Raw genomic sequence first — 27,993 nt, 5'->3', positions numbered from 1 at the left:
CAACCCGCAGGTGGCCCAATAACAAAGTGTCTTTCAAGGCCGTGGCACCAGTCTAGTAAGTAGTGGTGACGCTTTTGCACATATAGCTACAAATGTAGAGGAGCAGTAATAAGTATTCTTGTGTGTAATATAAGAGAATGCCGATTTGAGCAGACAATACGAACGGAATGTATTGTCAACGATTGTTAACACTTTGGAACAGTTAGCTAATCAACTCGTCAACTCTCTCCTGCAACGGATCCGTAACATTATTTGGTGGGTACCAAGATAAAATGTAATAGTCAATGCCTCTTTTGCTGCCTCTTCCATCAGTTACCACGACAATGTAGCACTAGTCTTTTAGGCATACCGATAGCCTTCTGTGTGTTTATTATTCTCATTCTAACTCAGCTTTCAGTTTCAAATATGCGAATGGGGTTAAATACTTTAATGATGTTATTGCACGTGCGCTATACATCTTAACATTTATCTCGTGACATAAATCATCTGGTAAGGCTATGCCAATAACATTTTGTCCGAGTGTCAGTTTTGTTTTGGTCTTGTCATGCACACGGTTTTAGACGGATTTTCTGGATTTGCTACTGTTTCCTGGCTTTGGATGTGAAAACCACACATGACTAGCCTACCTGTTTTATGTGTAGCAAAAAAGAATAGAGACCGTTTTTGTAACCATACTTAACGGACCTATAGCCTATGGTATCCGAAGTAATTCTTAGATATGTCCACACAAATAAGCCCTGTATGTAATTTACAAAATTATTATGTAAATCTGTTAACGGGGTGCCATTTTAGGAATATGTAGGTTGTAGTCTGAACTGGCGTACTTTATCTTCATTTAGGCAACACCTTAAAACAATTACATGCAGTATTTTTTTTACAGTTTTTGCTGAATAAAATTTATCCCTGTGACTACATTAAAGGGATTACCACAAATGTGAACTAAATCCTGTCATGTTTGCCATCCTCACATAAGCAATTTTGACAGAAAATATTCAATAAAGCTCACAGTAGGCAGGTGCTAAGAGACGTGATCTCGCATGATTTTAGTTTAACAAATCTTTTTTGTTACCCATAGATTTGGTCAGGTTTTATTATTTTGTAACCAAGCTTTATAATACCCCATTCCATGGTAACTTGGTACCGTTTTATATTCTTGGTAGTTGTTGCTCCCACATCTGCTCTTGCAGGTGGTCTGAATGAAGACAATGTCCAGTTAGATTCAAGTCTTTTCCTGAACTTCTGGCCCCCTCAGTGGCAGGATTTGTCTGCAGTTTTGTCTTTGGCATGTTCCCCCTCATTTCCTGGTTTGAAAATAATACTCATGCTGCCTTGCAATTATGACTCAAGCCAGCATTTTATACAATAGACAACAAATCCTTCCTACCTGCCCACGAATACGCGTTGACACTATTTGAAGACCATTAATTTGCCCACAGTGTATTTCACGGTGCCTACTAAGTAATTATCCCAAGCTGACAATGTCTTGATTCATTGGCAGATTTATCCCATTCTGCTGTATCTTTTGCCAATCCTGAGTCGCTTTACTGATTAGTGATTCCTTATTTATCTTCTGTTCCTTCATTGGGGTAAGTGATGCTGCAGTGGTGTGGTCAGTTGTTTGCCTTACACTAACCAAGAGGAAACATGTGCTGCTTGTAGCTTGCAGAGTCAGCACGAAACATTCATCAGGTATGTACAAAGGGGGCATATGTTTTTTTTTTACAGTTAGGCTACACCTCTCAGATCCGACCACAACATTGCTGTGAGCTCTAATAATCCTTCATTGCTTCTAGCACCACTAGAGTCTCAGGAGATGAACATCTATGGTGAGACTCTGAGACCGTAACGTTTGTAACATTGTATCATTATGGATGCTGTGCTGGTTCAGGCCCCAGTGTTCAGATATGGCCGACTTTCCTGTGCACTGTCTTAATGGATGAATGATTACCTTGGAAATAAGGGTATTTTTCAGTGGAAATGGATGGCCCCGTTGCTGTGCTAAATGGATCTCGCTTGGTGTGGAAGTGACAATACAGTATTGATTCTTCTCCTCATTCTGGTGCTCTCACTGTTTGACTAAGCAAGTTAAATGTTACATTTTCTCTGGGACCTAACCCTTTTTTCTTTTGAGTACTGGAAGTTTTAAGTAGAATCTGCATCAAGTTTCTTGAGACCAAATCAGGAATCTGTCTGTAAACAGATCTCTATTTGGATTGAGCTTGAATCGGCTAATGCACTCTTAGTTCAGACTACTGCTTGATGTCATTGTGCCCACAAGAACATTACCCTTATCTCGTCCTTAAAATTAAACGATGCAATGATGATTAATATTGTTTGTTGTGCGTGAGCGGCATGGTTGCTGTGAAGAGAAGGCAAGGAGCAGACCAACCATTTATCAGGAGATGCTAATGAAGAGGCGCCGGGGTTGTTGCCAGTGTGCCCGGTGGCTCTGGAGCTCTGGAGTGGCTGATTGAAATGCCTGCTATGATTAATATCACTCGATTCTGTTTTGTCTGCTTGCTGCCCATACTGGTTCATCATTTTATGCTAAATGCTAGATAACTAGTGTGTCCACTAATAATATACGGTTTGGTACGCGTTCAGTACATGCACATAGAGAATAGTCTGAGAATATGACTTTGTAAATGTGATCTTGCATTTTGTCTTTAATAGGGACAAGTACCACAGAATGTATGGCACAGTCTAGCTCCTCTATTGAGAGTTCTGGGTTCAGTAGACGTTGTTATGCATAGCTCAGTCACTACGGAGAGAGAAGTTCCTTCCTGCAGCCCTTCTGAAGTCAAGGGGGACTAATGGTTTTCTGGAGTGCTGACCTTTCACTTGAGCTGGCATCCCCCAATGCTATTGCCTCCATTTCAAATGGAAATTATTGTAACTTGAGCCCAGAATGCACTGTAGGCTAGGGTCTCATGAGGAAAATGTCTAATGTGACATTTATTTATTTATTCTCAGAACTGTGGAGCTTCCAACATTATACTGGGATGCTAAATTGGTTAACTATACTGTTAAGAATGTGCCTAGTCCAGTAGAAGTGCTAGAGCCTGCTTACCTGGAGCCTGTTTACCCAGAGAAATGTCATAACAAGAATACATTTGTACAGCAAAGACACAGAAGTCCAGGGGGGTAAGTTAGCCCACCAGCAATGTTGCTACAATGCTGGGTGTCAGTTAACTTACCTGGGTATGCCACATAACTTGCTTTCTGGAATACCCCCAGGTGTCGGACTCGGCACCCAAGTCAGAATTGAGGTAGGCTAAGAAAACATTACAAAACTAAAGATGGTTTGTAAATGATAGGCCTACCATTCATCTTATTTTGACTAAAACATAAACACAATATTACATGAAGCTCCAAAAAATATTTGCGTTCAAATGAATGCGAAATAATTGTGCGCGCTCGCATTAACTATTTATGTCCCTGCCAAAGCTGATATCAAACTTGCGTCCCTGAACTGTTGTATAGTGGGTTAAGCAAGGAGGAGTTTTTGTAGCCTAGTAGTGCATTGTGCGCAGCAAGCTTGAAAGAAAAAAAGGGATATGAATTAGGGGCCTGTGCCCCAGTAGAGTTTGATGTCTAACAACGCCTCTGCCCTAAAACAATCCTTCTTTTCATTTGAGATGAAATGTCTGTTTTCTCCTCTTTCTGAACCCTTCCCCCATTCCCAAGGCCAGAAAAGACTCTGCGGATGTCTTGCCCATCAGGGCCAGTGTAGACAACCTCCTCTGTTATTAAGTGACAGCGTGGTCTGGTTTCAACATAGCTCCACGGAGAGTCCTCCTCTCTCTCTCTAGCTTCCCTAACAGATCAATGAGGAAAATCAGACGTGGATTTAATATCTGTAACGGGAGCAAAGAGCGGCATTTAATTGAACGCAAACACCTTCTTTATTTTCAACTGCACAAAGGTGAAACATGAGACTGCACTGAAGCTTTAACCGCAGTTGTAATTCAGGCCGGTAGCTTTTGAGTGTGGAATGTTTTACCTCCTGAAATGTCTCCTTCAGACTCTGGAAAGCAGAACCATTGTTTACTTTTCCATATTCTTCACTTACTTTTAAGACAGGGCCCCGAGACGTTCCAGATCTGGATTTGGTAGGGTGGTTTTAGAAAAACAGTGTGCTGACGCCTTTTAGATGGCAAACGTCTGCTGCTATGCAAGCTCAGAACTGAAATAACCTTGAGAAGCAGGAGGCCTCATTTACACTCTTTATAATAGTCTAAAGGTGTTGGCAGGCATTTTTTCTCACTTTCCTTTCCCTTCAGCCTTGAGTCACCAACGAGAACAGACACAGAGGTGTGATTTTGTGTGGGTGGGCTGAAAGAAAAGACGGAGCCCAATGTGAGAAAGGTGGAGAGATGAGCACCACTGGTACAGCGAAAATGTGACTGTGAGTCTGTGACTACATTTGTCTTTAACACAGTAGTGCTGGGAAATGTTTCAAGTTTTTTAGGAAGCAGGGCATGTAATTGTAGCTTTTAAGCAGTTCACAATGCTAATTGTTACAGACATGTATCCTCTCATAATGTTTCTTGCCTGTCTTGTCCCTGTACCATGTGTGTGTGTCTGAGCGCTTTTGGATGATGTAGTCTTATCTTGTCATGCCCTCACCTGTCACATGCATGTTCGTTGTTAAGTGTATGGGCTATGAAATGCTGTTAAATTTGTTAGCTTGGTATTGTGAATGTCTGTAGCTGCAGCCATGGAGCAGGTCTCAGGTCTTCTGACGGACGTGCAATAAAGTGACGGCTCAAGTAACTAGAGAGGATTGAAAGCGAGGAGGTGTGGGAGCACCACTGAAGGTCTCATCAACATAGATGTGTGAAGGTGTTGTCTTGCTGATGTCAAATTCACACGGCATTGAATCTAGTTTATGTAAGACACCCCCACCACCATCTCCAACTAGCTGTTTCTCTTGTGGAATTGTGACAAGGCCTGGTGAATTGTCTCCTGCGGCCTCATCCGCTAATCTAAGATCAGTTTCATCTCTCGCCTCCTCATGATACAGGGAAGGGAATCTAATCCTCCATTTTTACCTAAAGGCTTGCGTTTCCAGGAATAACATTGACCCATACTCAAAAACCTTAGATTTATTAAGAACAAATCGTTACCTAGTGTATCCTAAGTAAACAGAACCAGAGCTGTGCTGTCATATGTCTGGGTTGCCGGTCTTATCCAGCCCTCCACACTAGTCAGTGGGAACCCATATGTCTTCTCTGGGAACCCACAGCTTCGCCAAGTCTTTTTTTTCCCCCCTGTGCTTAGCTGTTGTCTGACTGTAAGGTTGCTTGCAGAGGGCTCCAACCAACTGTGAGGTGACCTGCTGTGCCCCCCCCCCCCACACACACACAGTTTTTCACCTCCTCTACACACTCCTTTACAAGTGGCATAATTATGCCTGGGAAGGAAAACTGTAGAGCGAACCTTCAGACAACCTTTTTACAACCATCCTTGTTGCCAGTGAGTTACTGCCGCAGCAGGAAAGCCGCTTGCCAGAGCAATGCGGTGTGCAGGCTTTATGTGCGATGTGTGTTCCTCAATAGAAAACACCACCCACTCTTTCAAGGAGGAAAAGTCTCTGGTGTTCTTGCTCACAGCTAAATGAGAAACGGAAGGTTGAATGTCTTGCTCCTGCAGTACGTTTCCACGGAAATGTACAATGTAAAACAAACAGAACATTCTGATCAGGACACTTCCTGGTGCGAGTGAAGCTACTAACTCGTACCTTTAGGAACTCTATTTGAGCTGTTTGACTTTGTGTAGTCATGCTCATCTTGTACTTGAAATTGCTGCTCTCATGCTCTTTGGCTTCAGCTATTCATTTCCTGGTTCAGTGTCAACTGTGGGCTTCAGTTGTGGCTTTATGTTGTGGCGTGTCTCTCTAAAAAAGAGTTGTAGAGTGGTGTTGGCTTGAAATAAAGGTTGGAATGTTGTGATTACTGGGTCTCCCACTTCTCTACAAGTTTCTCCCCTCTAGTGATCTAGTTTTATTTCATGTGTGCAGTGACTGCACAGCATTTGCTTGACATCTGTCACGTGAAATGGTTCTCGTGGAATATAATAAAAGGGTCTAGAAAATCTTGGGTTTCTCACACAATACCAAAAAGGTTAACTTGAGTTGATATTGTTGTGGGGAAATTAGAAATTAATCTTTCAAGTGTTTCTCTATCGTTTCTTAGGCCTAATGGAGCTGGGGACTCAACGAGCGCTGCACACCCAGGAACACAGTCCAAGCTCGGCCCCTGCCGGCCAGCCTTGAAGAGAGAGGACCACCCTCTGTTACCACTCCCCCTTTCCCCTCTCCCCTCTCCCGACTATTCCTCCCCCCAAATTTCCCTCAGTGACCCTTCTCGACCTCTTCCCCAGCCCCTCTTCAGCTTCCATCATGATTATCGGCAAACTAAAGCAAAACCTGCTGGTGGCCTGTCTGGTCATCAGCTCCGTCACAGTGTTCTACTTGGGACGTCACGCCATGGAGTGCCACCACCGCATCGAAGAGCGCAGTCAGCCTGGCTCCGGTCCTGGCGGGGTCCTGGCCCTGTCCTCGCTGGGCGGCAGCATGCGGACCACCCTGCGGACGGGCCAGAATCTCAGCAGCCCCTTTGTCTACAACAAGGACATGCCACTTATCTTCATTGGCGGCGTGCCCCGTAGTGGCACCACGTTGATGCGCGCCATGCTCGACGCCCACCCAGAGGTGCGCTGTGGCGAGGAGACGCGCGTCATCCCCCGCATCCTGGCCATGAAGCAGATGTGGAGCCGCTCGGGCCGCGAGAAGATGCGTCTGGACGAGGCGGGCGTGACTGATGAGGTGCTGGATGCTGCCATGCAGGCCTTCCTGCTGGAGATCATCGTCAAGCACGGCGAACCAGCCAACTTCCTGTGCAACAAGGACCCTTTTGCACTTAAGTCACTGTCCTACCTGGCCAAGATCTTCCCACGGGCTAAGTTTATATTAATGATCCGGGATGGCCGTGCTTCGGTCCACTCCATGATCTCGCGGAAGGTGACCATTGCCGGCTTTGACCTGGGCAGCTACAGGGACTGCCTCACCAAGTGGAACCGGGCCATTGAGACCATGTACACTCAGTGCCTGGAGGCGGCAGACAAGTGCCTGCCTGTGCACTATGAACAGCTGGTCCTCCACCCAGAGAAGTGGATGAGGACGCTGCTGAAATTCCTCGACATTCCCTGGAATGAAGCGGTGCTCCACCATGAGGAGCTTATCGGGAAAGCCGGAGGAGTCTCCCTTTCCAAGTAAGTCACACTCTAAATCCCATAGCCCCGGTAGCCCAAATCTTTTCTGGAGACTTTGGCCGATCTGAGAGGATTGGATAGGTTAAATAGATCTACAACTCCTTCCTCTATGATAGGTTAGATTGAGTTTTTCTGCCACATTTGTTGTCCAATCCTCTCAGATTTGCACAGGATTCTAAAGGGATGGAGGGTTGGAATTGTGATTAAGATATAATCTCTGTCTTCCCAACTGTTGTATTTACTGTTTCTCTGAATACATTCTCCACACTGCCCCTTGTCAACTCAATAGATTAGATAACAAACCGTGTGCTCACACCAGTCTTATTCTAATAATAAATCTAATCTATGTTGAGGAAGTGAACTGGTAGTGAGTGGTAAGTAGTGTCAAGAAGTAAGAACTACTCATAGACACACGGTCAGTGACCTCATGTCTCGGACGTGAGAAATAAGCTTTTTTGCTGTTCCATTACTAATCTGGGACAAGGTTTGTGGAGGCGGGGGGGGGAGTGTAAATTAGGAACCAGAGAACCCCATGCATCATCCAACTTTCTGGGTCATGTCTTTTGTTTGCAGCTGAATTTGAGGGAGGGACCCTTTCTTCCATTTTAGATCCAGTAGTGCTCCTTTGCAGGTTCTCTCTTTTGCTTTACTTTGGGCAGTTCTCTTGCCCCTGTATTGATGACTACATTTTTGTACTCCCTTATAACGAGAACATGCAGCTGCGATCCCAGGGGGAAGGTTTCTGTTTACAAGATGCTGCCTGTCCAACTGTTTTGCTTATATGTTCAGTGTTACTTCAGATTGCTGAAGTAACGTCAGTTGAATAAACACATGACTTTATTGGGTAGATAGCTGCTTGCATTAACATTGAACCTAGAAGGAACGCATGTTGAACAAGCAGACTCAACGACATTCCCACTGCAGCAGGGTTTTGCAATAAAACTAGTTTGGGCCTGCTCATGTCTTGGTTGGCTCAGAACTGTAACTCCCACAGGGGAGTAAGAGAGGAATGCCCTGTGGCACTGTTGTTTATCAGCATGTAGTCAGACGTTAGCAAGTGAGTTAGCAACAAACTTAACTAAATTGTGATTGGCCTGAGGCAGGCCCTTTTACGGGGCCAGAAACGTGAAACATTTCCATACTGTGTGTTCATCAAGCCTCTAAACTTTTCAGTACATTAACACATTATCTGGGGATTAATGGTCCTGGCCCTGCTCAGGGTGAGAACCCCACAAGCCATTTCACTCCAAATGCCTGACTACTGTAGGAAGGTAGGTTAGCTTTTCCTAATGGCCTCTGACTCATGTCAGAATTGTTATGGTTATAACTCCCCCATATTACTGTATACAGTAATATGGGGAGTTAGTCTCTGGATGTAACCCCCCTCCCCATCCTGCCACGTAGCACCACTTCACATCCCCTGCAGACATTTTTGTTATTGTCTGCAGATGAGGGAAGACTCATGGTTTTTAATAAAAAGCGTACGGTCAACTGGGCACATTCCCCTTCTGCCTTTAGTCTCTGCAGCCCCCTCTCTTCCACATCCTCAGCCCTCCCACTCAACTTGCACCCCTCCCCATTTCCTCTTCTCATTTTCCCCTTTGAGCCAAAGGAGATTTATTTTCTTCTATATCATAATTGGAGACATATTATTTCTTTCTTCCATTGTCCTGATTGTTGGTGTCATACTGTGACTGGTAAAGTTTGACACAAAACATTACCTGGCACATACTTTTGTAATACTGATGGAACTGTGCATTTCTTGTTCTTGATTACCTTGTTAGTACAACACTTGAGATAAAAGCAAATGCTATATGACTAAATGTCAATTTTATCTCATGTGTCCTTTGGCTCTCTCCAATGCTCTTTATGTGGGCCTATTAGAGTGAAGCTGAGCAGATCTTACTGTTCCTTATGGAAAAGGGAGGGAGAGAGGGATGGATGGATAATGATGGAGCGAGGAAGAGAAAACGAGGAGAGAGAGAGAGCGATGTTTTTAGAGGGACAGGGAAGCCTTTCAACTTGATCTCTTTTATGCACTTTTGAAAGTTAATTAGTGAAGCACTTTTGAGTTTCCTCTTTGTAATTTTCCCCAGCACATTTGACATCCTACGTTACTAAGTTATAGTTGAAGTTAGAAAGAAGTTAGATGTCAAACTCCATATTGTGTTGGAACCAGGGTCAAACTCCATATTGTTGAGAACTTTAGGATAAAAGGAGACTGACAGTGTCTCAGACAACTTTGTATCACCATAGACTTGTCTCCTTGCTGCATGCCGTAAGTAATAAACTGCCTTGACTCCAGCGACTCTGTGCACTATTTGATAAAAGATTTTCTTGACAGATAGTCGTAATGTCAATATTTGATGGGAAACAAAGCTAACATACTACTCTCAGAAATAAAACTCAAAGCCTTTACATAATCCACTACAGGAGATGACATCTAAAGAACAAAAAATGACCTCTTTCTAAAGTCCAGTTGTAGAGAGACATATTTTCTAGTTATGTGTCCAAAACCAAAATGTAGCCGAGGTGGAAGCTGAAGGTGTTTCAGGGCCTGGTACAGTGTGTTCTACTTGCAGTGCAAACTAGGTCATGGGAATGGCAGAAAACCAAAGAGAGAACATGCTGTCAGCCTTAAACAACTGCTGTCCCTGAGTGCTGTAAAAGCATGTTGTGAAGTAGAACTACAACTAGTGCATACACCCCCATAGATGTGTTTTGAATGTCCTTACTGACTTCCTTGTAGTTGGCGTGTTTAAGGAAGTCTACCTTTTGATATTTGCATCTTTTAAGTTGGGCCTAATTGAGACGGGATGAAGAAGAGGTGGGGACATTGATGTTGTCTTGTTACTATATTAAATACATGGTAAAAAATCATTACCATATTACACACACAACATTGTCACCTTGATGAGCATCATCTCTGTCATGTCATTTTGTGTCATTAGCTACTATTGATTGGTCCATCACATTGAAATTGAAAACACAGGAGGACCTCCATCCATAGTGACCAGTCAGCATCCTCCAAGGAATCAACTGCACCGGGATGAGGAAACTCGCTCCCTCATTAATTAGCAACGATTTATTTTACACACTTGGGAGAAAGGAAGAGAAGGATGAATAGTCTGTGTGAGAGAAGGAGAGAGAATTGCTCTGTGGTACATTGATTTTTTTCCTCTCTAGCCCCAGCTTTCGTTCAGATCTCCCCCCCATTGTTTACAGCATCTGTCTATGTGACTTCCTCGCTCGTTTCGTATCGACTGCATATATGTGGCAGCACTGAAGTGATCATGCTAATAAGGCTCAGACTTGTCACATGACCTTTTATGGATTGTGAAGAGACCTACTTTTGCTAATGGCAATACCTTGTAGTTGTACTGCAATCCAGTCCATGCTATTGAAAACTGTATATTAAAGTATTATTGGTGTGTGGATGCTTTCAGAAATGAGATCTAAAATGGGTCCAAGGGGGGGGGGGATTAGTCCATTTCTCATGCATAGAAATAGATCATCTTACTTTCATCTGTCTCATGCATATCCGTAATCCATGACTTTGGCATGATTTAAACCTCTAATATATAGTATTATGGAGATATATTATGCAAACGGCTTGGTGACTGAAATTGTCCGATTTAAGTCTACAAATAACCCAAAGGACAGTTGTACACTTTGTTTGGTTCTCAAAGGACTAACTCAAGATTTAGTGACGGGGTTGTTCTGTAAGCCAGCACACTAGTACACCAGGTCAAGTCATGGTATCTGACCACTGGGAGTCCTTTGGCAAGGACCCTTAAGTTTTCAGGGGGTGTAAAATGTCATTGCTCTGCCCTCTTGAAGCCCACTGAGCACTGGAGGGATGTGCTGGCATCACACAAACACACACTTGTTTTCCTGTTTTGCAGCTCTGTGTGTGTTAGTAGACTTGACCTCTCACCTGGTAGAACACAAGAGCCCTACACAATCAGTGATTCAGACAGTAAGAGGGGAGATGGAGAGAGAGAACAGCAAAAAGGGAGACAGAAGAGCACTTCAGCCTCCTACCCACCCTCTCCAGACCCAGCGCTCCCCCCTGCCCAGCCATCCCACATACATCTCACCCCTCAGCACATTGATTCCCATCAAATATTAATAGACAGGGACCTTAACTCAGGCACTAGCGACATGGACTTGTCAATTGGTCTTACTGCTGCACAGACAAACAGGGTTTCCATTAAAGCATTGAAGGGGATTGTGCGAACAAGGCAGAAACTAAAATTGAGTGGCTGCCATATGTCTGTACCTAGCTAGTCACAATTACTGGTTACTTACACAGAATCACTTGAGGAGACATTTTCTGGAGGCATGAAACAGTTTAAAGCCCTTTACAATGGCATTCGATTAGATGAAAGGAAGTAAGGGGTTTGACAATGGTACCTTATAAGCAACATTATATTATTTTGCACCTTGAAACCTTGTTCACATGCAACCACTTCATGGCAAAACTCACAATTTCTCACTCAATGTTTTTGCTTTCTGTTACTGTTTATCTCCAATGTGATTTTGATTGCTGCAAGTACAAACCTCCCCCCCCCCCCCCCCCCCCAAATGTGGGCGTTTTTATTTAAAGGAAATGTAGAATTTCTTTTTGAACTACTTTCACTTTCAGCAAACAGAAAATTGGTTTTAAGCCGTCCTGATCACTTAAAACGAGTGAGGACAAGCGTACATGCTCTTGCTACAAACTACCGCCCTCCCAGTCAGTCTTGTCTACTGGCTTACTAGTTAAGGCAACAGATTGCCGGCATACCTTTCTCAAAATGGCCACTGATACGATTCTAGGAGGCTGGGCAGCCATCCCAGCCCTTAGGGCATCATGACTGCCTCTTACCATTGTAAACATCACAGCAACTCCACCCATCTAGAAGTCCATCACCCACAATGCATTACATTTAAGCCTCAAGACACCTGGCAGAGTGCCTTCTCCTGCCCATGTAACCCCCCCCCCCCCCCCCCCCCCCCACACACACACACAAACCACGCGGGTCCCTATCTGTGTGGTTGTCTCCCATCAGCAGACCGCCAGACCCCCCCGGCGCGAGACCTCCTCTGACCATTAGCATCAATTACACTGCCGTGATTTAGAGGAGAGCGAGGCTAGAGGACTGGCAAAGAGACCTGGCCCCATTACTTAGATCCTTGGGCAAGGTGCTCTCTATCACCCCCCCACCCCCCCCTTACTTTTCTACTCACGCTCCTCAACCTCCCCTTTATCATCCGTGATCTCTCTATCAGCCCTCGGTGATACAGTGCACCACCCAAGGTAGAGGAGCTCCAGGTCCATCTATGAATAATTGACAAGCCAGAAGCCATTAGGAGGGCCTAGCCTGGAGGGAGTGGTCATGTGACTTGAGGGATTTTTTTGGTCTTTTCTTTCATTCAAGGCCACGGAGCACCAGAGAATCTAATGATGCATCGACAGTATTATACAGCTTTCAATCGATGCACAATGCATGGATATTGCATAAAGAGATAATTAGAAATACAATGACTGAAAATACCATAATGGCTCTGGCTTAGAATGTTGAATGTGAGCAGCAGTTATTTTAGGGCATTGTGTAGTTAGACGGTATTCCTTTTGGGCCTCGTCTCCTGCCCACTACCTGTCAGTGTTGTGTTCTTGTGCATATGGGTTGTAGGTGGGGAGGAAAGAGGGCTGTTGATGACTCACCAGGAAATAGAAAAAGTCTTACTGGAGGATACATTGTGTGTCCATGCAAATAAAGTTTAATTTGATAACAGCAATACACGCTCAATGCATGCTTCTCCTTGCTCATGTTTGAGGTTGTTGTGATTGTTAGCTTGTTTTCTTTCTTTAATCTTTTTGGCACATTTGCAAATACCACCTTAATGCACACTTAAATATTCATGCCGTTTAGCATCCGCTCTTTAAGCACAGTCTGCCTTCCCATTTGGTGGCCGTGGCAACAGCGACGAAGCACAGGCGCGTGGTCATAGCTTTCATAAGGTATGACAATACCAAGGAGGAAATGAGTCATTAGTTCTTTCTTTCTTTTTTCTCATTCGTTTATTTGTGGATATTGAGTCACGCAAGGATTCCGTTTTTTTTCTTTCTGGCCGAGGCCTTTTTTCAATCTCTCAACACTTACCAACCTCTTTACTGACTGTCTCTTCCCTCTCTTTCCATTTGCCTGTGAGGTGAGCGTTTGGACTGCGGCCCACTCTTTTCAGAAACAATTTCCAGCATTCTCCTGAGATGACAAAACCAGTTCCCTATTAATCATGCAGGAGACTATGCTGGTACAGTGTAAAGATTCAATTGCAAAGTAAATGGATTAGTGAAAGTGAATTGCCGTATTGAGGTACTACACAGCCGGCAGTGTTGGAATGGCAAAGTAGAGTGCAGCTGCAAATGGACTGAGAAAGAGACTGAGCGAGCCCATCCTTGACGGTAAAGAGAAATAAGAGATGGCGTCCCACGGGAATGAATAAAGCTGTGTCTTTCGTTCCCACATAAGAGTTCTGGAATTCAAAGACAGACAGTACTTCCACATTTATGTACTATTTGAAAATATATCTGCTACCGGCGGTAAGGCACATCAACAAAACAACCCAGTTCTTAATACGAGATCATCAACCTAAGGCTTACATTTTAAATGCCTAAAATGACTCATCGCAGTTATAAAAAAAACAAAAAACATCCAGAGTTCATGAAGACTTGTGTAAAAAAGCTGACTTCAACAACATCATCATGCTATAAAGCAACATCCCTTTTGCTCCTATTGAATGGATGATTCTGAGCTGTTGGCAATGTGTCGCTTGCTGATTCATATGACTCATACGGAAGCTGTGCTGCACTCTGTAGCTACACAGGAATTGCTGTAGATCAATCCCTCAGCCCCCATCTCAAAGCCCCTATGCACCGGGTCGTCTGAACACTCAAGCTGGTTTGTGGTGTGATCTGTTTGCCATATGGACCCTGTCTCGTGTAAGAGGGAGCAGTGGGGAGGCTCTGTGGAGGATGTCGTTTCCAGAACTGAGTCTGGCTCCAACAACACAGGTCTTACCAGCGTGTGTGTGGAAGCTATAGTGCATGTTTCTTGCATGTGTGTGTAGCCTATGTGTATATGCAATCTAAGAACTCCTGGCATTTCTCACAGCAGTCTAATGAGTTCCACAGGTTCGAGCCCACCATCATATCTGTTAAATCATTCACACACCCAAACAAAGACCCTTTCATTAGCTAACAGCTTGGCCTATGATGTAACATTGTTACAAGGATGTAGCTAAAAAAGGGACCTAACAAAGCTGCAGTCCAACAGTTAATCCCCTGCTTTTTGAATATTTAATTTCAGACTCACTGAATAATTTACTCAGGGTGTGACAGTGGTCAATTCATTTTTTATAAAACCCAACCAAATCTCTTGCTGCATGAAGAAGAGAATTGATAGATGCCAGCCAAACATGTTTCCACTAACTGTCCCATCTCCCCTCACAATCCTCTGCCAATAGCCAGGCTCTCATTTATGTTAGATAATGTACCACGGCCCTTGTTTATCTTTCAGAGAATCTCTTTTCATACAGTAAATTGGGAGTGTGTTTGAAGAGGGGGTTGACAACCAGTGTCCTCATGTTTCATCTCTTCACTGAGGGGAAAATGGTCTGAAATTTGATTCACTGTGGAAGGTGAATAGTCTGAAACAGTAAGAGGTCGTTCATTCAGCTGTCTATTGGGTGGCTGTTCGGGGAGGCAGGCCGGAAGACATCTTTAATTGTGTCCCATAATGTGATTACAACCTATTAGATGCCAGTGGCGAGGACGGGAGTGCTAAGGAGAGGTCTTGTAGGTCACTGTGAGCTATTCAGGCTAACAATGTGGAAGCAGTTTATTGGTAACACTACGCTGTTTGTGGTTCAGTAAACAGTGGTAACGATTGTTTGCTAATAGTCCACTAGCAAGACTAACACTGAGCAAGTACTGAAAATTCTCACCTACAAATGCTAACTGTCAACAAACAATGCTTGGGGTTGACTAACAAGACTAGTGTGTAAATAGGTGTCAATGTAAATGTATTTTACAAACAATGCTAACCTGGTTCAGTACAAGGTTTCCATGCAGTAACTACGGCACCGGAATGCAGATGGGACAGGGCTGACTTTTGTTTTTGTCTCTGCAGGGTTGAACGGTCCACAGATCAGGTGATCAAGCCAGTCAACGTGGAGGCCTTATCCAAGTGGGTGGGCAAGATCCCAGCGGACGTGTTGAGGGACATGGCCGTCATCGCCCCCATGCTGTCTCGACTGGGTTACGACCCCCATGCCAACCCCCCAAACTACGGCAGGCCAGACCCAAAGGTCCTGGACAACACTAGGAGGGTGAGTGCTGCCCAGAAGCAACCCCACACACACACACATACACACACACACACACACACAAATGCGTCAGAAATGTTAACACATAATGCAGATTTGTGTAAGGCTTCTGCAAGTAGCGGAACATAGAAATAGTTAGAGACAGTTACATGATGTAAAAGTGACCAAACCGATCCCAAGTAAATAACAAAATAATTATAATTGTTTTGACCCTGATTTAAATCCTTGATAATTTTGCAATCATCACCTGTTGTTACTATCCAATCACTGCCTCACTCAGCTATCACCTCAGTATAATAACATCCAATCCTTACTTCTCATTTAAATGACCACCAGATTTATATCTTTTTAGCGAAACAAAAATGTTTGCATCTGAAAGATCATATCATGAGCACCATTACTTTCAGATGGACTTTCACTTCCATCAATTCACTGTGTTAAACAGTATGCGTGTCTGCGTACAACTAACTCATCTGGGTATGGTTATGTTATGTCCTTGCCACACATCTGCAGTGCTGTACAGTGAGCAACTATTTTTGGAAGAGAAAATGTTTTATTAAATCCTTTTCAGCAAGCCTGGCCATCAGGTGACGTGCTCTCAGGCCCCTGTCTTTAGATTCAATATGTCAGAGCTGGTGAACATTACGTAGTTATTTATGTCCCCCTGAGCTTTGTTTTACAATGTATAGAACTACGTTCTGCAGCCCCCAGAAGACCCATCACCAATGTGTTGAAGTGAGATTTATTTATGTTATGGGTTTGTTTGTGTCAGCTTAAGCTGGCTTTACAGGGGCTAACTTTTGTTTGAGGACGGTTTGTTCTTTGACATGTTTGCATGTGGTCCCTCACCCTGGCCTGGCCTCTGCTGCAGTGCCAGCCACACCTCAGTGCCTCACTCGAGTATGAGTGCTTTCATGCAGCTGGGCACGCTTTCATGGGTTTATTTCACACTGTTCTTTTTAATACATCTTTATGTGTGCTGCTTCTCACGAGAGGCGTGCATGAGCAAAGGTGGGCTGAATAAAAAGTGTGTTCGCAAAATCGGCGTGGGTATATACAGTATCAAGCTCTATACTAGCGTGTCGACCTTGACGACAAAGGTGATCACAGTAAACAGAAATGCGAGAGGCCTTCTTCCATGCCCTCGCATTTTACAAGGAGACTTTAAAGAATGTTGCACATTGAACTGCAACCTGAGTGCTCCTGATTTGTTGATTGTGTGCCTTGATTTATGCATTAGAGCTTCGATTTATGTTTGTCAGATTATTTGTCTCACTCCAGAGACCAGGTTGTCAAGTTATGACTTACCATAAAAGTATTAGTACCGTAAGAATCGTCAGGAGTTTTCCCACACTCAGTTAGTTTTTCCATTTGTTTTGATCAATTATTGATTGTTCTGGTAACGTGTGCATCCCAAAGGAAGGAATACACACATACACAAGGTCACATGCCCTTTGGCAACATCCTCTTGCCCGAGAGTTTGGACCAACCAAAACCAGAAATCGTCTTAGTTTCAAGTTTTATTTGCCACTTGTAACTATGTTGTAAATAGTCCGGACAGGGGTGGTCGATGGACCACAACTCGTAAATTGTGTGCGGATTGCACCAGTTGTGTCTGTTTGTGTGTGTGTCACATAGTGGTATCCTCCAGTGAAGTGTGAGAGTGAATGATCAGACCGTTGAGGCGTTGCAGTAAGCCACGTCTCCTCCTGTAGAGGGTTTCAGAGGGCCACATAAAGGGACAGCCTATACATCAGCACTGCCACACTGCACCCACGGCATCGCTCAGCACTCTCTTTGGAAACTTTAATGGCCAAATCAAACCCTGAACCGTGGAGGACAGCAGATTAAAGGCCTTGTAGGGCCCTGTAGAATACAAAGATGGATAAAATGCATTGATTGGATAGATGGAAAGTGTCTGTTGCCCAATTGCCTTGCCATGCTTTGCCATGTATTGAGTGAATGTGTTGGAAAGGCTAAGGATTGTCTGAGTTTCGCTATTAGCTATTAGTTAGGTAATGGATATTGTCTCAGTCCCACTGTGGAGGGGGATGTGCTTTTCTTTCCCTCCTTTAGCACATAGAAGCCTCCCCCTATCAGAGACCAGAATTGGTTGTCTCTTCTTGTGTCATCTCTTCTTGTACCTAGTGTGAAGTTTCCAATATTTATCTGAAACATTATGGGATCGTTTTCTGTAAAGAGAGTAGCCAATGAGCAGGGAATGGTGATTTAAAGAAAGTTACTAAATCAGCCCATTCCTCGATTGCGACACCTATGACTACTGTGGAAAGCATTCCGTAGAACTGGTGGTTGGAGTAGAGAGTGGGATGGGGAAAGCGTGTCCAACCGCAAACAGAGATGGAAACTTGCATGTTTCGCAGATGATGTGTCTGGGCTGTGCTAATCAGTGGAGAGGAGGATGGAAGAAACATTTCAGGATTAATAGAATAAAGGCGGGTGTGGTGTACTTTTACAAGGCATTGTGGGTAAGAAGGATGCTATTATGATCTCATTATGTATGGAAGCCAATGGGAGATACGGAATTGATAATGTGTCCCCCGGGCATCAGCTTGGCATTAGAGGCACAAATAAATAAATAAAAACATTTCTGGAGTCCCACAGGATTCTGTTGTTGGTCCACATTCAGTTTCCTCAAGTCAATAATGAGACCCAAGTTGCATTCATCCATCTGCTAGTCTTTCTCAGACAATAAGCAATGTTTCCTCCTGTTCTAACATTCTCTCCCGGCATTCCCCAGCATTTGTTTTGGTTTGATAGTCATTGGTGTTTCCAGTGTATTTGATCATCTGCCTAAATAACGGTGGCAGTAGGCAGTGCGGGATCAGGAAGCTCAGCAGCCCATTATCTATCAATGACTCATTTGAAGCTATACAGGGCCAAGACGTCCCCTCTAACCTTACGCTGGGCCAAACTGACCTTTTTAATCATGGCTGTTGTGTCTAAATACTACATCTTTGACCCTCAGTATCAGCATAATGCTATTTTTGGGGACCCATCCTTTACTTTTGCTTTTGGAGTGGTGAGGGGAATGGGTGAGTCAGTCATGTTTAAAGTTTTTTTTTATAGAACTGGGAGGGATTCAATTGATTGTTTCCAGGACTGGCCGTATATTGGGCTGACCTTGTCTGTTTTTAAATGTGTGTGTGCGCGTGTGTATGCCTATGTATGTGTCAGTCTGTAAACGTTTAAGATGGATGGTTAGCATTCCAATATCATTGTCTTCATACAGTGTTGTTGTACACCTTAGTGTGGATGCCTGTTGGCTTGTGTTACCAACCTTATTAGTGTTGGTTGCATTACTCATGTCTCTGTGTACACACATTCCCCAGCGCCCATCCTCGATCTATGGTTTCTGGAAGATGGTTGATGTTAACCTCTCTCCACACCATAACTAGACCATGCATGTCTTACTGACGTGTGTGTGTGTGTGTGTGTGTGTGTGTGTGTGTGAACACACATCTGCAGGGTATTAGTGTATTTCCCCTGGATCAAACACAGCTGCATATCTTATTCTCCTTCCTGCTCCATGTTACTGGGTCTCCTCTCTGAGGAAGGCATCCCAAGCCCACTGTTGACAAGGCATTTGTCATGTAAACAACTGGTCATTATAAGGGTTTGGTGTGTGTGTGTGTGTGTGTGTGCTCACTTGCTGCATACATGCATGTTTACATGTGTACAGAGCGCCTGGCATACATGTTCAGGTTTTGCGAGCAGTGTGTGTGCACATTTTGTCCCCCGACTCCTTTGGGAAACTGCTCAGTATATGTTCGGGGAGGATCGAGGCCACTCTCTTCCAAAGTCTCGCACCCTCTCTCTCTCTGGGAAGACCGTTGCCATGGGAACGGAATAGAGCTGACGGTTCTCAGCTTCGTCACAGGAGAGGTGCCGACCCTCTGTGGCGGCGTCTGGGTCTCCTTAAGTGAGTCCTAGCTGGCTCCAGCACTCAGACGGAGCTCTTAACATTGCAGACAGGCTGGGGGTAGTTGGCTTTTGAAAGTCCTAATTTTTTTTTGTCCCCTCACCATTTAAATTTTGCTTCTACAAGCACCGCACCTTTCGAGTTGCATGATTTGTTACCTTTCATTTGTCTCCAGTAGAGGAATATTATTAGTCATGTTGCTGCTAATTGAATTAGTTTAATTAGAAGCTGTGTTCAAAAGTCTGAGCTTCCTCTTTCTTTTTGAGAGAGACAGTCGGTTGTTCTGTGTAGGAAAAAGAGAGGGTGAATACACTAAAGCTCAGTAGTGATCTCTCAAACCATTAGAGGAATATACCTTTGACCCTTCTGGTCAGGAGCCAGTAGGACCATTCCCTCCTCTCTCTGTATAGCTTTGCACAAGGCATCTGGCTGTCAGCCCTTAGTCACTGTTAGATTGACGCACATGTGGAAATGCTCTCTTAGCCCTTTGACATTTTTTTCCTGCCTAGGCCCCATCCAAATATTTACCCTAGGTTTCGTAGACATTTGTACTGGGACTTGACTGCATGTGCTGTAGCTAACTGTACAGCATGAACCAATAATCTGTGAGGAGCTTCTTTTAACTGTGTGTCTGGTCCTGCAGAGGGACAGAGGGTTTGTGTGACCAGTCACATGTGTCTGCTATCTCATTTGTGCTTTGATGTTAGCCTGGGCATGAAGACCCCTCTGGATTAAAGATGATACACTGAAGACATTGTTTTTTTCTGTGGTTAAGAGAGACAATGCATTTAGGCCTCCTAAAATCTGTCTGGACTGGTTGACTAAAGCTAGCAAGGTTCTATGTATTTGACCATGGCCAGATGTGTGTGTGTGTTTGTGCAGAGAGCAGTAATGTCCTTGTCAGACGCTGTGTGTGTGTGTGTGTGTGTGGTTGTGGCTGTAGTGTCTGATGGTGCTTTCCATCCAACTTGTCACAGTTGAACTTGGTCATAAAGGATGGGAAGGCGGTACAGACAGTGTTTGGGAGACGGTGGTCTACTGCATTAGATGAAAGATGTCCTTCTTTACCATATCTCTCACAAAACGTTGAGGGAGAACAGGTGTTGCATAATCCAGACAGGCGCAGTCTCTCGCTGTCTGCTTTAGCTGAGTCATCGGCCCAGCCCGACGTGCACACCTCGTCTGTGGTGCCCGGGCGCAGAACGGAGCAACAAGTAGACATCTTTTGGAATTGGCTCAGAACCTTCTTTATCGCAAAAATATGTGCAAGCAAAATGTATCGCATGTCCTAAAGCTGTCTTTTAAGTGAGTCTTTCCTAAAAGAAATCAAGACTCCCTCAGTTAATCTTGAGTACAGTTAGTGTGCAATCTATCAGTTGACAGTTACATTCCTCATCATGCAGCAATGACAGGGCTCAGGTCATTGCTATTGCTTAGCGACGGAGTGTTATTCACACAGAACAGTAAAATACAACAGGGCTTGTTCTAGCATGCTGTAAATGAGGGACTTCTGGATGGGTTCCAAAGCCGCAATTGATCGCTTTTAAGTGGCGTTGCCAGGTCCTTTGATCCCTGGTGAGAAATGGATATTAGGATCAATATGTTTCTCGGTCTCTCCGCCGTAACGCGGATAAGATGGGAGAGTCGGAAATGATTGGAGAAGAAATGAGAAGTGTGCAAGTGTGGTGTCCAGTGACCGATGGTGATGGCACGGCTTGAGCAGCGCGGTGGTGTTGACGCAGGGAAGCGGATCCCCATCGATCAAGAAATATTGCTCTGTGTCACCACAATTAGGACCGGTGTTTACGGCCATTACGCTCAGCCACCTCAAGGTTGATGACGTGAGGGAATGAATGATTTACATGGAACTGTGCATGGAACTAGTCTTGGATTGAACTGGGTGGGTCAGTCTGCTCAGGTCCTGGTCCCCGAGCAACCGTTCAACATTGTTATCTTTACTAGGATAATACACGATAACTCGGACATGTGGCCATGGATTTTTATGACCATAGCTGCGTTTTAGTTTCAGATCGAATACCGCCTGCCACCCAGCTAAACACTCAGCGAGGCAGCACATTTATAAATACCTTTTGAGCGACCTGCCATTTGAACTCAACCCCTCTCCAGATGAAACTGAGCCTCCAGATGCTGTGAGAGCCTGGCTCAACCGCTGGCTGGATCTCCCTTATTACTCCCTCTGGAGCTGATACACTAATACAGTAATCCTTTAATACAGCGTGCTTAAGGAGGCTGTGTTTACCGTAACTCGCCAAACTCCACCCGTTTTCATAACATGCAGTTTAGGACCCTGGTGAGTGCGTGTGTTGGGCCGGGGTCGGTGCCAGTGTTTATGTTGGACTGGTTTTGGATGATTGGTTGTAGGGTCAGTTCAGGTGAGGCTGAGAGGCTCCCTGCAGCTGAAACCTGGCATACAGGGATTAGAGGCTGTGTCAGGGATCATTACTGAGGCCCCGCTAGCTGAGGCACAATCAGGACTTATCTGGCAACATGCTCCTGGGTAATCTTCTCCTACCCCTTCTTACCCCCTATGGTACTGCACTTACACACACACAGACATGCACGCACATGCACACTGTTTTTAAGCCACATGGCAGGGGAGCACGTAAGTACAGTAAATACGACTCCATGGTGTGACCATGGCATCCCCTCATAGATTATCCTTTCTGAGGTGCATTGCATTCCACAATGTTTGCCTACAAGTCACCAGAGCCAGAGGGAGAAAGCTTAACCCACATTTTAAGACGTAGTACCTTTATTCTTAAATAAAAATGACATATTTTCGGTTAAAATGGTTTCCAGAGTTTCACATCTGGTCTCGAGTGTGTGGGTGTGGAGGAAGAGAGTTTGAGGAGGCTTGGTTCGTTGCCATAAATAAATGAGGATGGAAGTGGACAAGCCTTGAAGCTGAAACAACCTCCCCTGCCGAACAGGGCTCCACGCGCCGTCAGCTTTTTCCACGTGAGGAGCTGTTGCCGTATTGAACGCACCCCTGTGATCCGGCCATCCAGCGAAGTGTGACTGCAGCTCGGCAAAGAAAGAGTTCAAATTCAAGTCAGAGCACCACATCTCTTCTCAGAGCACCACAGGGCTTTGTCTTGGCAGGGCCCCCCTTCCCGGACTGACTCTGTGACCGTGCCACAAGCTGCTTGGCCTTGGGGAAACTGCTGCTGGTGCCAGGGCACACCCTGTGGGAGGACTGGTCCTTGGGGTGAAGCCATGCCCACTGCCCAGCCCTGCCTGTAGCCTCTCTTTACTGCCCCCTGCTGTGTTATGTGAGAAGCTACTTCCTTCAGAGTCTTTAAATAACAACATAAAAAGGTATTTTGTTTGTGCTACTTTGACTTGTGCTCCTCTCATGGCCACTGTTCCTGCTGGGTCTAGTTGAGTGCTTCCACATTAGGTAGGCACAGCACTCAACAATCAAACCAAAACCGGTTGCAGGGAGAGAACATGTAGGTAATAAACAGAGACTAGTCGGTCATGCATCGGTGAATTGGGGTCATGAGCAGCCTTGGCAGTGCATCCTTCCTTTTTGAAAATAGGGATGAGTTATTTTCCGGCTCTTTCCCCTCAGCTGGGGTAAAGGACCCCCCCCCCCCACCCTCCTGCACCCCACCCAAGATCCTCCCAGCCTTTGTTTGATTCCCCTTTAACAAGCTGCATTATTGTTTTCATTTGGCATTTAACAACAGAACCTTTTTGATGGGAAAGAACCGATGGCCTGTAGACCTGTCATGCTGAGGCAGAGGGGCTATGCTCTGGTGTGGTTGTGTTTATGTACATTTGCTCATTGTCCTGGCTGTGAGCCCTCCTGCCGACACAGCCTTGTGCTTCCATGGACCCGCTTCACCAGATACTAAGAGTGTGGGAGAGAACCAGGAGGAGGAGGAGAAGGAGGAGGGCAGGCACAGGAATTTTTGGCTCCCTCCCTGCGCTGCGGCTCTTTTCGCATGAGGGAAAGATTGATCCATAACATGCAAAGCCGTCAAGGTTGGCCGCGGCCCCAGATATTCCCTGATAGGGTTCCCCTGTGGGGATTTATAACCCTCAGCATGTGACTGGCGTGGTTACAGATACAAGGCTATACCCCTGCATTCTTTCCTCTTCAATCCCCCTTTCCTTTTCCCTAACCTTGTCGTCTGAGGGAAAAGGAAGAGAGAAACCATGATGACTATTTGGGCCAAGCCCTTGTCTGAGGGGCTAGATTGTAAAATGGCACCCAGGGGGAAATCGTAAACATGCGTGCTAGCTTCTCCCTCCCTTGTGTTGGAACTCATTACAGAACATTTTTGGTTTCTGGCACCGAGGCAACCGGAGGCACGACTGGCCAATACCAAACACACACACATTGGTGTGCGTGCAAAGCTAATTCATGTGTATCCTCTGTTGGAACGTTCTTTTATAAAACAATATCTGAAGTCGGTATTGAGAAATATGATCATAAAAACCGAGGAGGGAGAACTTTTCCCCAAGTGAGGATCTGTATCATATGTAAGCGTTGGAGCTCCCCAACTGACAGTTATGGGATTTGAGGGAGTCCGTGTGTTATCACATCGAGGATTAGGTTGTGTGGAGGCCGGGTTTCATCTGCGCTTCTCCCCCAGGAACTAGGGTCTCCACCCCCCATCCTAAACCCATACTGGAAACCACATCTCCTGGCTCCAGATGGTGTTGTTCTCAAGGTCTCTAGTTTCTTCTATTCAGTATTCTGTCTGTTTCAGTGTTTCCTCACTTGACAAGGCTTCCAGAGGTTTCCTGCTTCAATGTCTGCTTCATTATCCCTCTGTGTCTCTCTTTCACTACTGTTGGTGTACATTGCCTTTAGATGAATCACAAACTTTAGCTTTCTCTTATCGCTCGTGTTCACTTTCACACTAAACTTCTTATCTCTCCTCCCTTTCCTTCCCTTCCCCTCATTGCCTTCTTAGATACAGGGTTTATGTTATCTTGTGACACGGCATCTACTGAACAGAGCAAACAGTCCCATGACGTCATAGAGTACCGCTCTAGTGTATCTCTGACCATGGAAGCAGAAAAGGGAGAAAAAGCAAGTCATCAATTAGGGTTAGATTTCTGTCTAGTCAAGGTCAGCAGGCAACAGAGGAAACATGGCAGGGGAGCACCTCAGCTTGCTAAGTTCTGAAGAGCTCCTCTTTCTTGCTCCCGACGGCGCACACACACACACAACATGCACACACGCAACACGCACACACGTAGATATACACACACAATTCCGGGTGTCCGTGTAATGGGAGCCAGGATATGAGGTAACTCTGACCCTCCCTTCCTCTCTCTTTTACTCTGATGTTGTTCCCTTCAGAGCTCTGGGAATTTCCTGTCGACTTGTTGACTGGTTCTCACTGTATGTCAACAGTCAGGCGGGCAACTGCTTCTCTTTTCTCTATCCGTCTGCGACAATATCCTTCCCTTCTAGTATATTTCTCTCCTGTTCACATCACCCTCTCTCTAACGCAATCATCTATTCATTTATCAGAGGCTTTAATCCATAGTGACGCACGGGGGGGGGGGGGGGGGGGGGGGGGGGGATTGAACTTGTGACCTCTTCAACTGCAGTCAAATCACTCTGGCTCCCTATCCTCCCTTTTTCTCTCCCTCTTTCTCTCCCTCTCCCTGTCACAGCATTGTGATACAGGACCTTGTCCCCAAGTCAGAAAACGGAATAGCTGTAGCACCGTTCCATTCGGCGTCAGCAGGGAATACAAGTGTATGCCCAGAGTCTCTAACACCCCATTCAGCTAACATGCCTGGCCAGTCACAAGAGGCTGTCAGTGTTTCCCCCTATCAATGACACAACACAGTCAGCCTAGGGCTGAGCTGAGATCATGCTGCTCAGATCTCATGCCTTATAGGAGAGACGTTCTCAGGTTTTACAGTGTAAACATTTCCACGTAGTCTCGATGTGCTTCAAATAAAGGTGGACCAAACAAAATACGACAATTGATAGCCAAAAAGACAGAGTAAGGATTATGAATCTCCCAACTTGGTTTCTTTTGGACGTCTGTGTTACTGAAATGCTGTGAAGTTGTGAGACTTCGCATGTATCTTGGAGCAGCTGGTGTCTAAACCCAGTCCTTTGTTTTTTCAGGTTTTTAAAGGTGAATTTCAGCTACCTGAATTTCTAAGAGAACAATCACAGGTACAGTAGCTATTCTGCCTGTTGTTCTGCACCTTTATTTCCAAATAGATCTGCTTTCTTTTTGTCCATTTTCAAATGTGATTTTGTCATGTCGCAATCTATAGCAAAATGGTGGTCATTGGGAATCTGGTATCAGTTTCTGTCTGCTTTTAGTCATTTCACTTTTTGTGTTTTTTTGGGGGGTTTTGATGCCTAGCTTTCCTTGCCATCTGCTCTAGCCTGTTGTTGTTCTCTGGTTTCATCTCTCGTCTTATGTTCATGTTTTTGGAACGTGTCCTCTCTCATTAGTGGTCAGTGTGGTATCCTTTCTGTCTTGTCACTCTTTGATTTAGATCAGAAACCCAACCAACAATTGCTTTTGTCAATTTTGCAAAGGGTCTCTACTGCCACCTTGTGTTTGCCAGTGGTATCAGGCAAAAGGGGGGGGTGCACAAGTCCTGAGAGAGAAGAATGTATGAGCAAATAATCTTTGTCTTTCAAAGCAGAGAGTTGCACAAAGCATACTACTGAGCAAGGGAACTTGCAGTTGTACTTTCTAATAGTACAAAAATAAATTGATTGACATACACACACACACACACACATTTACAGTCTCCACTGAGGTTTGGTTCTTAATGTCAAGTTCACCACTTTCATGTCAGGTGTCTAAAGTTACTCTTGTCTTCTTCTCTCCTTCCCCTCTCCCCCTCCCCCCTATGCAGCTTCAGAAGACTCCAGAGAGGCCCAACCCCAGTTAGGAGGCCAAGGAGGGCAGCAACCAAAACCACACAGGTGGGCGACACTCACTTCTCCCATGGTGTCTCTACCACCGTCTAACTACACAATTGACCAAATGTTGACCATGGGCTGAACTCGTTATTAAAAGACAGTTCTTAAAGTATTGTTTTAATCCAGTGAAGAAATAGTTCATATGGTTATTTATATTTATATTACGATAATTAACTGGTTTAATGATGGAAACACTGATCTAACATCTGACTCGAAAATAATCTGGAAACATGCATTACATACACACAATACCATACACTTGATCTATTCATAATATATAATAGGGTGCCACAAATTAATCCAATTAACCATTAGTCAACTGAAGTCAATTATGTGCTATTATTCTGTTCATTGTTCTGCTTTATTTGAAATACTTTGCCTTTTAAGTAAGCTAGGTTTGACCCATCTGCATCCATGTAGTGGAGAGGTCAGATAAAGTTCAATATTGATTGTTTACCAGCAGATGTCAGGCACACGGTGGTGTTGCTCACAGTGAATGCTAAGCATGTCAAAAAGGATGGGCTATATCAAGTAATATTCTGGATCATATGCTTTCCACTTGAGTAGCTTTTTTTGTTTTCCTTTCAGATTTGTCTTGAAGATGAATAGAACTCCAGTGAGGTTTACTCTCTGGAAGTAAGAGGACTTGAATGACAGTTTATATTTTCATTGTTGCCATCTGACAACATTTTGTTGTACTGGACATATTTGCTTCCATCATTTTGAATCTTCATCACTCTATTTATTAGTTCATTATGTCAACATAGTTATGTTCCATTCCTTAATCTTCACGTCTGCCTGGTCTTATGCTCAGTTTGGTCTGTTTCAGAGCCAGACAGGGTAAAGAGGGGCAGGGAGAGACATCAACACATCCATCTTGCCACATTTAGGAGACCTCAAGTGCTGTTCCATGGACATACACACAGTACAACACCACAACCCCACTATAGGGTCATTTTAACTGGATGGGAACTGTTAATACAGTGACCACCATTTTCACAAATTACGAAGCCCCATGCTGGGGTCTGGACCACTCTTGCTCTTCAGAGAACTCTTGGCCTTTGATGTTGTACTGTAATAAATGCATTTGTCACAAAAAATTGTGACCAGAGAATGTTGTTGCTGTTTGTTTAGTTTCTTTGTCACATCATGCTCATCTGGGTTTTTTTTAGCTATATGAGAAAATCTGTGATTCTGTTGTAAGAAACTGCAGTGAACTTAAATTGCAAAAAAAAGTATTTATGGATGAAAGTTAGCTTTTTGAAAATGCAATATCTATTTTAATGTTTAATTTTTTCATGCCTTTGTATTGTGCAATTCCATGGGTACTGATGTTCAAGATCACAGTTTTGAGTATTGACAGTGATAAAAACAGGCGTTTTTTAATCTGTGTTCACTGTGTCATTTTTGTATGCATTGGTAAGAAAATAAGGGTTCCCGCAGGGTCTTAAAAAGTCTA

The 27,993-nt window shown here is 44.5% G+C and overlaps 1 protein-coding gene across 7 annotated transcripts; it reads left to right on the top strand.

The window, feature by feature from the left end:
* The first annotated feature begins 48 nt into the window (after window positions 1-48).
* tpst1 (tyrosylprotein sulfotransferase 1) lies at window positions 49-27,920 on the top strand. 7 transcript variants are annotated; one of them, XR_010877832.1, is made up of 7 exons: window positions 49-255; window positions 6,198-7,275; window positions 15,453-15,651; window positions 25,716-25,766; window positions 26,468-26,537; window positions 27,123-27,170; window positions 27,364-27,920. XR_010877832.1 is itself a non-coding variant. In XM_067246977.1 (6 exons), exons 2-5 carry the CDS (start codon window positions 6,404-6,406, stop codon window positions 26,501-26,503), a joined length of 1,158 nt encoding a protein of 385 aa, XP_067103078.1. In that variant the 5' UTR covers window positions 49-255; window positions 6,198-6,403; the 3' UTR covers window positions 26,504-26,537; window positions 27,364-27,920. The 7 variants fall into 7 exon arrangements, 4 of the variants coding, with proteins under 4 accessions (XP_067103078.1, XP_067103079.1, XP_067103080.1 ...); XR_010877833.1 differs by having other exon boundaries at window positions 27,349-27,920; XR_010877834.1 differs by lacking the exon at window positions 25,716-25,766.
* The last annotated feature ends 73 nt before the right edge of the window (window positions 27,921-27,993 follow it).

Source organism: Osmerus mordax, chromosome 11 (assembly GCF_038355195.1).
Source record: "Osmerus mordax isolate fOsmMor3 chromosome 11, fOsmMor3.pri, whole genome shotgun sequence".
In the NCBI taxonomy this organism is placed as follows: Eukaryota; Metazoa; Chordata; class Actinopteri; order Osmeriformes; family Osmeridae; genus Osmerus; species Osmerus mordax.
This window is presented reverse-complemented; position numbering and strand designations above follow the sequence as displayed.

Excerpts from the sequence above, each read along its gene's own strand:
- tpst1 (XM_067246977.1), top strand. The coding sequence starts at position 6,404 with ATGATTATCGGCAAACTAAAGCAAAACCTGCTGGTGGCCTGTCTGGTC. Across the intron at positions 15,652-25,715 it reads TCCTGGACAACACTAGGAGG|GTTTTTAAAGGTGAATTTCA; the intron begins GTGAGTGCTGCC and ends TTGTTTTTTCAG. Across the intron at positions 25,767-26,467 it reads TTCTAAGAGAACAATCACAG|CTTCAGAAGACTCCAGAGAG; the intron begins GTACAGTAGCTA and ends CCCCCTATGCAG.